At 39.5% G+C, this 14,692-nt stretch overlaps 1 protein-coding gene across 1 annotated transcript in view; it reads left to right on the forward strand.

Annotated features, from left to right (window-relative positions):
• The window catches only part of DYM (dymeclin), a 339,132-nt gene that overhangs the window by 136,585 nt on the left and 187,855 nt on the right, over positions 1 to 14,692 (forward strand). Inside the window, exons 12-13 of the mRNA XM_028098349.2 lie at positions 7,293 to 7,406; positions 8,387 to 8,481. Coding sequence (XP_027954150.1) covers positions 7,293 to 7,406; positions 8,387 to 8,481 — 209 coding nt within the window. The remainder of the gene's footprint in view (positions 1 to 7,292; positions 7,407 to 8,386; positions 8,482 to 14,692) is intronic.

Genomic DNA, 14,692 nt, shown 5'->3' on the forward strand with positions numbered 1-14,692 from the left:
TTATACTCGTTTGGAGAATTTTAGAAATATTTTCTTGAAAGTCAGAACAAAGAGGATGTTCTATATTACCACTCCTCTTCAGCATTGTATCAGGACTCTAAGCAGGTCATTTAAACTTGAAAAGAGAGGAAATCTAAATGTCTGTATTTACAGATGTTATGATTAACTACATAGGAAATTCAAGATACTAATACTAGAACTGTTAAGAAAGTTGAGCAAAACTTCTGAATCCAGGATCCATATACAAAACAAATACAGTTTCTACACACCAGTAACAAAGCACTTCAAAAATGTGATCTAGAGAGGTGCCTGGGTGGCTCAGTCAGTTAGGTGTCCAACTCTTGATTTCAGCTCAGGTTGCAATCTCAGGGTCATGAGATTGAGCCCTGCATCTGGCTCCACGTGCAGCAGGGGGTCTGCTTGAGATTCTCTCCCTCTCTGCCCGCCCCACCCCTGATCTTTCTCAAAATAAATAAATAAATCTTCAAAAATGTGATCTAGAGATACTATTCATAATGGCAATAAAACTGCAGTGAACTTGGGAGTCAGTGTAACAGGAAGTGCAACATTTCTTATGGCAAAAATTACCTAAATGAAAGATACTAAATATGACTTAATAAATGGAGAGAGATACCATGTTCACGGATAGGAAGACTCAGTGACAGAGTTGTTAATTTTACTTTCAAATTAATCATTATGTTGAATGCAATCCTGTTCAAAATCTCAAGATTTTTGTGAGACTTGATCACCTGCAGTTGACCTTTGAGCAACATAGGTTTGAACTGTGTGGCTGTACTGATACATGGATGTTTTCAATAAATATAGTACTGTAAATGTATCTTCTCTTCCTTAGTAGGCTTATCACTAAATTTTTTCAGGTGTCAAAAGTTTGACTTTTGGATGGATTTTTGGCTCTGCAGGGGTTTGGGTACCCCTAACCTCTGCATTGCTCAAGGGTCACCTGCAGTCCCTGAAATCATATGGAAGAACATTTTGCCTAGAAAGTTTTTGAAGAAAAGCAGTGTGGAGTTATCTTACCAGATAAGACTAGTTGTAAAACATTAGTAATTAAATGTGTTTCATTAACAGTGGAATAAAAAAATAGATAAATACAAAAGAATTTGGAGAGTCCAGAAATTACAAACTCACGTATGGCAACACAAATGTATGACAGAAGTAGTAGATAAATTGTGCTGAGATTGAGAGCTTGGCTTATCTAATAGGAAAAGTAAAATTAGGTGATTTTGCCCCACATACAAAGACAAATTCCACTTGTGTTAATGAGGCCTAGATATAAAAAGCTGAACTTTAGGGGCGCCTGGGTGGCTCGGTCATTAAGCGTCTGCCTTCAGCTCAGGTTGTGATCCTAGGGTCCTGGGATCGAGCCCCATGTTGGGCTCCCTGCTCCGCAGGAAGCCTGCTTCTCCCTCTCCTGCTCCCCCTGCTTGTGTTCCCTCTCTCGCTCTCTCTCTCTCTCTGTCAAATAAATAAATAAATAAAATCTTAAAAAAAAAAGCTGAACTTTAAAATCTCCAAAGAGAAATTAAAGGATAATATTTTTATGAACTCAGGATAGGGATTTCTTAAGCATACCATAAAATGTATAAACCATGAATAAAAACAATAAAATTGACAACATTAAAATGAAAAACTTTCATGGTTAATAAAGGTGAAAACAGGGGCGCCTGGGTGGCTCAGTTGGTTAAGTGGCTGGCTTCGGCTCAGGTCATGATCCTGGGGTCCTGGGATCCAGCCCCTATACCCTTGGCTCCCTGCTCAGCAGAGAGCCTGCTTCTCCCTCCCCCTCTGCCTGCCGCTCTGCCTACTTGTGCTCTCTCTCTATCTCTCTGTCAAATAAATAAATAAAATCTTTAAAAAAAGTGAAAACAAGCCATAGACAGGAAGATAGATTAGCATAATCAGTTAGAAAAACCAAAGTATTCAATAGAAAAATGGGCAAAGTAATAGAAAAACAGAATATAAAACCTGAATGACCAGCAAACATTTTTAAAGGATGTTCAACCTGATGATTTGTCAGGATCATGCTAATTAAAATAACTGAAATATTTTGTACTCATGAGTTTGGCAGAAATTACAAGCTTTGTTAAGAATTGGTAAGGATCTAGAGAAAGAGGACTCTCATATACTATATAAATGAGCAGAACCACTTTTGAAAGGAATCTGGCTTTTTACATTCCTCAAATAACCTGCAGAAGTAAATACTCTACCTCCCAGCAATTCCATTTCCTGGCTGTGTCCGAAGAAAAACTTTTCCAGAGTTCACGAGAGCTCATTTGAAAGAATGTTCATTGTAGCATTGTTTGTAGTGTTCAAAATTGCAAACAGCTGCATAACATAAATGAAATACTGTAGAACAGCTAGAATGAATGAAACAGAGCTGCATGTATTGATAATAATAAATCTCAAAAATCTGCATGGTAATGAAGTATCAAATTCAGGCTGCCAGAGGTTAGAGAATAGGATGAGTGAGGAATGGCTGGGGGGTTCAGGACATCAGAAGCAAAATACTAACATTTGAGAAAACAGTGGTGGATACAGTGGTGTTCTTTATATCAGGCTCTTTAACCTCTGTGAAATTTCTGTGATGACAGAAATCTCTAAATGTGCTGTCTGAGAAGGTAGCACTTGTAATGTGGCTGGTGTGACTGAGGAATTGAATTTTTAATTTTATTAAAATTTAATTTTAAGTTAAATACCTGCTTGTGACTCATGCCACTGTGATGAACACTGATGCTCTATGCTTTTTAGTTAATAGTGACCCAAACCTATAGTTATTTTATAAAAAAGACCTATTCAGTGACTTTGCAGTTTTGCTTCCTCGCAAACTCTTGGAGACTTGCTTATGAAGTCATTAAGTACTGAGAAATGGGTGGCTTAAAACGGGTGTTTTACAGATTATTTTTCTTTTTAAAATTTATATGATTCCTGGCCGACTAGATAATTAACGTTCAGAGTATGAAAATATGGAGAGTAAGGAGTCCCTGGTTTCTGAGCATCCTATAGTGAGATTTTAGATAGTAAGGGTAAGGATCTACGTTGTAACATTGTTTTGGGGAAAAACTGGAAATAACCCCAATTTCCATTAATAGAAGAGTGGACCCAAGAAAATGTGGCCTATTGGTACAGTACTATTCAGTGCTTAGATGGAATGAAGTAGAGGTGATATTCAGATATTTAACTAGTATAGTACCAAAATCAGCCAGTAAGAATGGCATCAACCATGGTCCTTCATTGTCTGCTGTACGTTAATTGATGAACCCCCAGGAGGTCCTTGGGGAGTGGCTTGGGGCAACAGCTATTTAATAATTACCCTAGAAGTATTCATTTTAAGAAATGATTAGTACTCTCAGAATTTGGCATACGTGGTAAATATTACTTTTCTTCTATGTATCAACATGGGAGGTTACAAGAACATATTGAGTGAAAAAAAAATAAGACGCAAATACCTATGTGTGCTAGTGTCCTAGGGCTGCCATAACTAATTACTGCAAACTGGACGGCTAGAAACAATGGAAATTAATTGTCACAGTTCTGGCGATTAGGAGTTCAAAAGCAGGGTGTCATCAGGGCCACGCTTTCTCTGAAAGACCTAGGAGAGAGGTCTTGCTCTTAGTTGCTGGCGGCCAGTGCTTGGTGTGTCCTTGGCTTGCAGCTTCTGTGTGTCTGTTCTGTCATGGCCTTCTCTCACGTGGTGCCCGTTTCTGTGTCTCCCCTTCTCTTCTAGGGACACCAGTCATAGTGGATTTAGGGTCCATACTAACCTACTATGACCTCCTCTTGGTTATATATTTATGAAGACCCTGTTTTCAAGTAAGGTCACATTCACAGGTTTTGGACATGAATTTTGGGGGACACTATTCAACCCAAGACACCATGGTATTGTTTTTATAAACTAGCAAATACACAGAGGAATCCTAGGTTTTGGAGGGAGCGTGTGTACATATAAAGCATTTGAAAGGGACTGGAAAGGTACATACTAAACTCAAGATAGTGGTTGATTAGTGGTTGATGGTGTACCCCCTTTTTAGGGGAATAAAATGGGATTTATGATCTTTAAAAAAATGAAAGGTTAACAGTTAATGTCAGTTGTGGGAGTATGGAGGTTAATTATGCTTTGCCTTTCTATGCGTACTTGGTTTTTTAAAAGAGTTGACATTACACAGTATGTTACTGTACTCTAGCATACAAACATTTGGAAGAGATACATTCAATAAAACCGTATCTATATGGGGGGCAAAAGTTCAGGAAAAGACCTAGAACAAGTAATTCTCGTATCCTTTTTGAGAAGGAAGACATTTTCAGTTCCTTAAGGGGTTTCCTCCTGCATATCATTTGAGTTAGTTGACCATGAAATTGTATAATCAGGATACCAATCTATGACTATTAAACTGTATGTCTTGAGTATCCAATACAAGAAATGGGGAATTGTTCTTGTAAGAGCCAGTTAAATAGGTTCTAAATAGGTCAGTAGCTACCAAGAAAAATTTTCTGTATGTTGCCCATTATGCATTGATATCCCATGGGAAGCTGTGTGAGCTTTATAACTAGTTACTTATAATTTTTCTTAAACACAACCAGAATTCTAAACAATGATACATTTTTCACAGGAAGAAAAGAAAGTTTTATGTAAAGACTAAATTGGATTTCTAATTTTTATAGTAACATTGTAAGTTTACTATGTGGATACCATTTAAATATTTGTTGAATGTTAAATGAATAAGACTGCTTTAATTCAAAACATTTCTTCCATCCAGGTATATAATTGACACACACAAGCAGATGTTAAGAACTAATGATCTCTGTTTCAGATAAGGATGGCTTATGATAATTTATTTCTAAATAAAGGAGCTGAGAGAGGAGAAACTGAACTATACTCACCTGTGTGACCTTTTAAAAAGACAGAGACTTCTCTTACTAGTAAAGTTGCCTAATGAGTATCCTGTGTTAGTATTTACTTGGAGACTTAAGAGCATTGGTTCTAAAACTTTTTGGTCTTTACACTTAAAAATAATTGAGAACACCAAATAGTTTTTTTCTGTGGGTTTTAGTTCTGTACATTTACCATATTTGAAATTAAAACTGAGATGTTAAATAATCAGGTCATTTAGAAATAATAGTTATTGTAATAAACCCAATACATGTTAACATCAATGATATATTTTTATGAAAAATAACTGTTTTTTGCCAAACAAAAATTTAGCAAGAAGAATGGCATTTACATTTTTGCCATTCAAGAGAAGGAGAATAAGACTCTTATTCTCCTTCTCTTGTTAAGAAGTCTTCTCTTACTAAGAAATCTCTTTAACAAATTGCCTTAACAGAAGACTGATAGATTCTCATGTCTGCTTCTGTATTAAAATTGTTACACTATCAGCCATGTTACGTAGCGCCTGAAAAACTCAACTATATACTCATGAGAGAATGAGAGTGGAAACTAATGTTTTGGTACTATCATGGAAAATAGTTTTGGCCTTGAGAATTCTCCACAAGTGTCTGTGGGACCCCTACAGGGTCCCAGGACCACATTTTGAGAACTGGTGCCTTAGAGGGTAAGTCAGCAGGACTGAGCACTTCACTTCTTTATAAAGGTTCAGCTGGCAAAACCCATTATTTTGAATATTTTCAACTGTCATTTGTTTTACACATAGGTTATCTCTTCTACTTGATGACAGCCATCCTTAGTAATGAACACAGGGGAATGCTTATATGTTACATTTTTTACCTCACAAACAATATTCAGCTACCATGTAGTGGGCATTTGCAGCATGCCAGCCTCTGGCATGAGCGGAGACTGCAGAACAGGTCAGGGTTGGGTTATTTGTAATGGGGGGTACTAGGTGACATGGGACTCTTGCCAGAGAGTTGAACTGAGTGAAAATCTATCGCGGGGGCACTCGTTTGCACTTGCATCTTTACTTTTTTTTATTCTTCTGGTCTGTTTCCATACCCCCTTTCTCATTTCTCATATTATTTGGACTTTTTTGGTGGGCAGATTTACCAGAGAAATGTCTATTTTAATGATTTTTTAGAAGAACTGAGGTACAACCATATTATTTAGACTTAATTTTATTTTTCTGATTTCATGGATTATGATTGTGGTTTGTTGTTGCTTTTGGGGTTTGTTTGGTAGTCCTTATTCTCCTTCTCTTGAACTCCTTGATCTGTCATTTACTGTCGTCACAGTGGAGAGGATGGGCAGCTAAGTACATACATGTGTGGTGGTTTGTTTTTAGTGGTGCGTGAGCAGTTCATGTTGACTCTTGGCATACTTCCATGTCTTTGTTTGTGTACTTGTGTGGTAGTTTCTCTAGGTATAGAATTCTAGAATCATAATCCATTCCTCAGAAATGTATGGACATTGTTCTTTTGTTACACAGATGCTTGGGATGAGTAATCTAATGTTAGTTTGCTTGTCTCTCTTTAGGTGATAACATAATAAGATTTTATTGTATCCTGTAAATTCAGAAGTCTTACCAGAATAAATTTTACTTTTTTTCATTATTTCTCCTCAGAATGTTGAAACTTTTTCTTTTCCTCAACAAAACTTTCTCCTATTACTAATTTTTCTGTTTTCCTTCTAGTCTATACTTTCTGGAACTTTTATCAAGTAAACATTAAGTCTCTGCTTTTCTCTCATACTTTGTCTTTTTGCCTATTTATTGCTATTGTCTGAGAGAACTTTTCAATTTAGTCTTTCAGTTCACAAACCTGCACTGTCCAGTTTTTGTCTCTCTCTGATGTCCATGTTACATATCTACTGTGGAACTGCACCAGCTTAAGCTAGAAAACAGATCTTGCTTACTGCGGCCTGGAGGTGAGCACCAGAGCTACCTGCTCTCAGTAGCCAGAGCAGAATGTGGTGCGGATCTTCTGGATCTTGACTTATTTGTGTTCTTATTTTTTCCTGAACACAAGTATGAAGGTTTTCTGTGGTTGTTGGGACAGCTCTACTTTTCAAGAGACTCCTCAGTTTTCCTATTTTCACTTTTTCCTATTTTTCTGTCTTGCCTTTGTGCTGTCCGTCTTTCAAATACATCTTTTTGTGTACTGATGTTTTCCAGATCTCTTTTCTCTTCTAGTTAAGAAGGAAGGAGGAAAAAGAAGTGAACATCTTAGCACTGTTTTGCTATCTTGAAAGTCTCACAGTTCACTTTTATACTGTTTAACTCACCTTCAGAGCAAAGCCATGGCTTATCAGAGATTGAAGACATGGATAATCCTTATTTCCCTAAAGCAGCCATATTTACTTAAATTTTTCTTCCCCATTACAGATATTAAAAAACATTACATGGTATTCAGAACGAGTTTTAACTGAAATTTCACTGGGGAGTCTTCTGATACTGGTTGTAATAAGAACCATTCAGTACAACATGACGAGGACAAGAGTAAGTATTCCATAGCTATTTTTTTTTATCTTTATGCATATAGTACAGTCAGGCCTGTAGTTTAAAGCAATCTCAATATTTAGAGTACTAACATTTTTATGTAATACGGTAAAAAAAAATATATCAGATATGCATATAGTGACTGAAATACGTGATCCTAAAGTAATGTATATAGTGTCTGTTTCTTAATATTTAATAGATTGTGTGGATTAAAGATATTGTACATGAAACAAAATGGGCAGTGGGGCATATTTAGATAAAAGATGTCTGTCTTTGCTAGATCAATAAAACTGATTTGCCTGCTAAAAGCAGCAACAACAAAGTGTGTGAAGATATGAGCACAAGGAAATATGAATTCAAATGGAAAAGAAAAGTAGAACGAATACTTTAAAGAGTAAAAGGAAAATTTTAGCTGGATTGTATTTGCAGTATCTGGGAGCAAATTTCAGTTCCGCTCGATAGAGAAGCAATATACAGAATTCATAGCTCAAAGAAGTGGTCAAGTTTACTACACTGTTTTCAATTATTTCCCTCAATGAGGCTAATGTGGATACATGTGCACAATCTTTTATCTTTTATCTGAAGCTCTAGGAGTCAGACATGCTTAAGAATGGAGAATTTGTTGATTTTAGAAAGATGATTGTGGTATATATGCTATAGTCTATGTAACCGTGAGGTTCTGGAGCGGCACACTGTAATAAATATTAATATTTCTGCAGTGAAATACTTCTGATATCCACCAGGAGAGGGATAAGGAAGAACAGAAATAGCAACATAATCTTTTGCACCAGATGTAACTTCCAAATATGTGGTAAAAAAAAAACCCCAGACTTTTCAGGATTTTCGAATTAAGAGAAAAGGGATCGTGAACCTGAACTTTCTAAAAATCAGGGACAGTTGAGTTTACATTTGCTTCCAGTTAACCTTGCTTCATATGTAGAGAAGACTTGATCTGTTTTCACCCTTCTGTTTCCTTACAGGACAAGTACCTTCACACCAACTGTCTGGCTGCTTTAGCAAACATGTCGGCACAGTTCCGTTCTCTCCATCAGTATGCTGCCCAGAGGATCATCAGGTAAATCGGAGCTTTAAGAGAAATACCACATTTCGCCTTTTGGCTGACCCAGTGGCATGGGCACTGTGGTGGTCCCTTTTTAGTGTTATGCACAAAGAATATCAAATTTTCCTGCTTAATATTTATCACCTTCTTGTTTAGTTGAAAATACCTTGTCCTGCTTTGTTTTCTCACCCAATTTCTTGATCAAAGTTAATTGGATTTACTTTTCTGTCTTTTCATAAAATCTAATTTTAGGCTTTGTGTGTTAGCATTTTACAGAGGAGCAGGTATATTTCTTTGTAACGCAAACTAAATCTTCACGTATTTGCAGAGCATCACATTACCCTTTTAAGAGAGGGTAGCTGTGTTTGTTTTAGAGACTTCTTTTCATGGCTTTATGATTATATTAGTTTCCTATTACTGTCGTAACAAATTACTATAAATTAGTGTCTTAAAACAGCCCATATTTATTATACAGTCTGTAGATTAAAAGTTCCACACAGACTACAGTCCAGGTGCCATAGGGCTGCATTCCTTTCTGGAGGCTCTAGAGGAGAACCTTTCCCTTGCCTTTTCCGGCTGCTAGAAGCTTCAGCCTTCCTTGGCTCGCGGCCCCTTCCTCTGCGGGCAGAGCCAGCAGCAGTGAACTGTTGAATCCTCCTCACACCTCATCCCTCTGACCTCCTCATCTGGTTCCCCCTTCCACGCTGGGGATCCTTGTGATTGCCTTGGCCCTCTCCGGGTAACTCAGCGTCCGTGGCCGAATCAAACCGAAGGGTCCCTTTTGCGATATAAAGCAACACATCTACAGGTTTGGGGGGTTGGGAGGTGGATATTTTGGGGGTAACCATTACTCTGTCTGCCACAACATCACCAGAAACTCCTTCCTGTCCCTTCTCCACCCTTTGCCAAAGATATGCTCTTTAAGGGTAGGAAACCTATTAACAAATGATGAAGGAATATCGTTTGCAGGGTTTTTTTTGTTTTTTTTTTAACGTGTGGGTTCTTTTTGGTCTTTAGGTAGATTGTCGTAGTGGCTCTCAAGTAGAACATTTGTTTTGAAGGTCAGTGAAGTCAGATTGTTTCTTTTGGGTCTTGTTTTTGGGGCACTGCAGTTGTGATGATTAGGTCTTGTGTTGCAGTCATTGGTGCTGATCGCAAGTCCCCGTCACTTTTAAACTCTTGATCTCACTTTCCATCCATTGGTTAGAGATGCTTATTGACCTGGCCTCATCTTTAACAGTTACTCAGCATTAACTTATGTTCTTGGTCTCTATATTTATCCTCAGAATTTAGCAGAGGATATTTCCAGCGAATCACTGTTTAATTTAGGTCTGGTCTTAATACTATATTCGATTACTTTTTGGGTTTGTACTCGAGTGATTATCTGTTTGACTAACTTCGTACTAACACTAACATGATCACTTAAAGCACACATAGTATCTCCTCATAACTCCGAATCTTCCCGGTGTTCTGAAGAGTCTTTAGTTTCTAAAAATTTTTGTTACTATGCTGTAGTTCAGAGATTTAATGAGAGAGATTTAATGATACTGTGCTGTTTTGCGGTCTATTTTTGTGTGTATGTGGAGCTTCATAATGGCTTGGTGAAGGTTTCAGTACAGGATTCATTTTCCTCAACGGATACACCAACATTTGGCCTGTTCAGTATGAAATTGGCAAATTAACTGGTTTACAATTTAAGTTCTGATAACGTGTCAAGCAAGATTAAATAAAAATTTTCTCAGTATAAGAGTTGAAAAGCAAAGCACTGTGCCCAGTTTTCTATCTATGATGAGTAAAGCAGAAAACCAATTGTATTTGGAGAAATAAGAAACAGAATTTAGAGTTGTGATTTAGGAATATTTAGGTCAAGTTTATCATCAATAAGGAACACTGCTTTACTTGATGTTAATGGAGTTTTATTTAGCATTGTATTAGTGAGGAACTGTGTTACACACTGTAAGGTATATCCAGATTAGTTGTAAAAATTCCTGCCCTCAAGTAGCTTCTACTTCAGTAGCTGAGATAAGACAAGAACATACAGGTATACAGCAGAATGTAGTAAGTACTAGGGTGAGAGAAAAACTCCTCAGGTGAGGGTGAGTGTTGGTTCAGAGAACGGTGAGATCACCTTTTCCTGAGAAATCAGGCAAAGTAAGTAGAGAGAGATGACTCTCGAGATTGGCCTGATGAGAAAAAGCACCAACCACAACAAAACAGAATGGAAGGGAGTGTGATAAAGGGCATTCTATTTAGAAAATAACCAGTCCCATTCAACTGGCATGTTGTGGACCTGTATAGGGATTAGAGGAGAAAGCTTGGAAGGAAAGCTGGGGCCACCTTGTGGAAGGTGCTTAACTATTAGATGCACAGTTTAGAATAATGGAAGGCGTTGAGAGAAAAGAAGGTCTGATCTTCAGTAACAGAAAGGAAACTGTATATGAATGAGTTGTAAATGGATTTTAAAAGAAATAGTTGAATGTAAGTTTCTGGCTTCATCAGTCTCAGCAGATGATGTTAGTATGCTTCATTTGTCACCCGGAGGGCCGGGCAGTTCTGACAAGTTTCCGAGTGCTGCCAGCGCTCCTGGTTCAGGGGCCGCATCTGAGCAGCCCGTGTGGACTGGGACATCTTCACCATCCAAGAGAGGAGAGAGCCCCTGTTAGAAACGTGAGTGTCAGCCCAGCTTTAGACCTGCTGAATCAGAGTCTTCATCTTAACAGGATCCTCAGATGATTTGTATGCATGCTAAAGGTTGGAAAACACTTTGAGTTCGGACCTGGAAATCAAGATTTATCCCTGTAGAAAACATTTCCTTTAGGGCGCCTGGGTGGCTCAGTTGGTTAAGCGACTGCCTTCGGCTCAGGTCATGATCCTGGAGTCCCACATCGGGCTCCCTGCTCAGCAGGGAGTCTGCTTCTCCCTCTGACCCTCTTCCGTCTTGTGCTCTTTGTCTCTCATTCTCTCTCTCAAATAAATAAATAAAATCTTAAAAAAAAAAGAAAACATTTGCTTTGAATTAGAAATGGGGGCCAACTTTTTTTTTCTTGAGGAAACTCATTTTCTACTAAATGTTTGTGTTCAGGGTATAGGATTGTAAGTATGATAAGGAATGCCTAACAAAAACTGTTTAGAGACACAGATTTATTATAGCAGTACAGCTCAAGATTCACCAGATGCTCCAGTAACTCCTTCAAGTGAGAAGTAATCAGTTTCATATACACATTTTCTAAACCCTGCTTTAGGAAGAGACTGCACAGTTCTGTATCTGTCAGTTGCAAAACCTAGAAGAGCCAGTATTTCCTGTGATCTTCAACAAAATGCAAACTAGAGTAACATGTTACATTGCTGTGAAGTAGGGTGTGAATAAAGCTTCTACAAGCCGCCTTAGCTGGACGTAAATGTAAGGAATGATTTCATATGGTGTCTGTGCTATTGTTTCATATTCAGTGACCGTGTATCTTCTATAAACTCTTGGTATTCTAGAAAAATCTCATAAGCAAAAATGATTTGAGTTTTGTTCAACTATAAAGTCTTTTGAATATAAGTATGGATATTTGATATCATTATTTGGGATTATACTTAATTAAAAATATTTGTAAAGAGTATATGCAAGGGATTGTCAGGGGTTACAAAGACATCATTACTTACTTCCTGCCCTTAGTACTTTCTCTACTGCCCCTCCCATCTCCCCAACTGGCTCTTTCCTCCCGATTCACCTTCATCTTTGGCTTAACGCATAACTTTCCTTCAGTATTTCATGCTATGTTGGTTTTTTCCTTCTCTCTTTGCTCATTTTCCCTAGGAAAGTTCACATATATGCCTGTGACTTCACCTTCCATGCTCTTGTGTACAGAAAACCATTCAAATTTACATTCACAGTCCTCCTGATGTCTCCCTTTTTCCTGAGGCAGGCAGTACAGTTCGGTGGTTAAGAGCACAGACTCTGAGTTGGGGATCCCAGCTCCAAAACTTAACCACCGTGGAACCTTGGAGAAGTTACTTAACTTCTCTATGCAGCAGCGTCCCTGTGGTAAGATGGGGGGACAGTAGTTCTCTCAGTGGATGTGGTGAGGGTTAAGTGAGTTAATATTTGTAAAGGGCCTGGCACGTAATGTGCACTCTATGTACGTGTTGACTGGCTGAACACTAACTCTACTAACCTCACTACCTGCGTAGCCCACACTCACCTCAAACTGTGATTAAGTGTAAAACAACTCATTTTCAAACCTGCTCTTCCTGGGGCACCTGGGTGGCTCAGATGGTTAAGCGTCTGCCTTCAGCTCAGGTCATGATCCCAGGGTCCTGGCATCGGGCTCCCTGCTCAGCGGGAAGCCTGCTTCTCCCCCTCTCTCCCTGCTTGTGTTCCCTCTCTCACTGTGTCTCTCTCTGTCAAATAAATAAATAAAATCTTAAAAAAAAAACAAAAACAAAAACCTGCTCTCCCTTTTAAATTCCCTGTCCTGGGGCGCCTGGGTGGCTCAGTCGTTAAGCATCTGCCTTTGGCTCAGGTCATGATCCCAGGGTCCTGGGATCAAGCCCCGCATCGGGCTCCCTGCTCCGCGGGAGGCCTGCTTCTCCCTCTCCCACTCCCCCTGCTTGTGTTCCTGCTCTCGCTGTGTCTCTCTCTGTCAAATAAATAAATAAAATCTTTAAAAATAAATAAATAAATTCCCTGTCCTGGGTAATAGTGTAATAGCCCTCACCCAGCCACCTAAATTACCAAGCCAGAACCCTACAAGTAATTCACCATCATTTCTCCCTTTCCTTTGAATGCTATATCCAGTTGTGCCCTCGAAAAGTTGTGTCTAACTCTGCCATTGAAACTCGCATTCATTCATGCCCCATGTTCTGTCTCCACTACTCCTGCCTTGGTTCACATGTCCACCATCGTCACCCGTGCTGTAGCATTAGCCTGCCTGATCCGTTGCCTCCTTACTTGTCCTGCCACGGTAGGCCTCGGCACTGCTGCTTCCATTTCATATCTGGTAATAGTATTCTGTGCTTCCCTTTTCCATAGATTACAGTTCAACCTCCTTAGAGCAGTGGCTCTCAGCATGGGGGATTTTGTCCCTAGGGGACATTTGGCAATGTCTGGAATAAGGTTTTGTCTTTTCGTTGTTTTGTGGGGTTTTTTTGGTTGGTTTGGTTGGGGTTTTGGGGGGGTTGCTGCAACTGGGGAAGAGGTTGCTGCTGACATCTAGTGGGTAGAGGCCCGGGATATCCTATAATACACAGAATAACAAAGAGTTACCCGCCCAGAATGTCAGTAGTGCCAAGGCTGAGGAAGCCTGCCTTACAGTAAATAATCGGGGTCCTGCCATTTGCGCTTAGTCTTCCATTACTACTTGTAATATATTGGCGGGTACCTGCTGCGCTGACCTCATTGAACCATCACAGTTCCCTGCTCTTTCACAGCTACACTTCTGTGTCGGAATAAAATGTAGTCTGGACCTGGAAAAAAAGTGAGGCACGCCCTGGTATCCCCTCTTCCTTCTATAGAGCTTTCTCGACCAGCTTCCTGCCCCTCTGTTATGTTTTACCTTAAACCTGTAATGGCCAACCTCCCACCATGCCATACGCACCCCCCCCCCCCGCCCCGCCCTGCCCAGCTCCTGGGCCTTTTCACTTTAGACCTAGCTGCTGCTAACACCGTTGCTTCGTGTTTCCCTATTCAGATTACAAAGAGGAAGAACCTGGCTGGCCCTATTTATTGCTTCACAGAAGTCCTGGGTCACGGTCAGTTTCTGGGCCAAGGTCAGGGGCAAGGGGCCAGGAAAGGAGAAAGTTACCTGTTGGAAAATGTGGCTTCTCCCAGAGGTGGGTGTAGGAGAGAGAGAACTTGAATGTCTTGACCTGACCAGTATAGGTACTTGTGACACATGGGCCTAGCCTGAAGTTGCAAGTCTTGTTGCTTAAGCAGAGTAGTAATTACTGGAAAGAAAAGATTTGTGCTGTATTTCTTTGCATTCCTTTACAGAGGTCAGCTCTCAATAAGCACACTGTAGACTTTTAATAAGTACTTAGTGACTGATTCACTAAGTCAGGTGGGCTGGCATCTGAGATTTTTTTTTTTTTTTTAAGATTTTATTTATTTGACAGAGAGAGCAGCAGAGGGGAGAGGCAGAGGGAGAGGGAGAAGCCGACTCCCCGTCGAGCAGGGAGCCCAATGTGGGGCTCGATCCCAGGACCCTGAGATCATGACCTGACCCGAAGGCAGATGCTTAAC

Source organism: Eumetopias jubatus, unplaced genomic scaffold, assembly GCF_037043125.1.
Source record: "Eumetopias jubatus isolate StellerSeaLion01/CBP00866 unplaced genomic scaffold, mEumJub1_p1.0 scaffold_16, whole genome shotgun sequence".
In the NCBI taxonomy this organism is placed as follows: domain Eukaryota; kingdom Metazoa; phylum Chordata; class Mammalia; order Carnivora; family Otariidae; genus Eumetopias; species Eumetopias jubatus.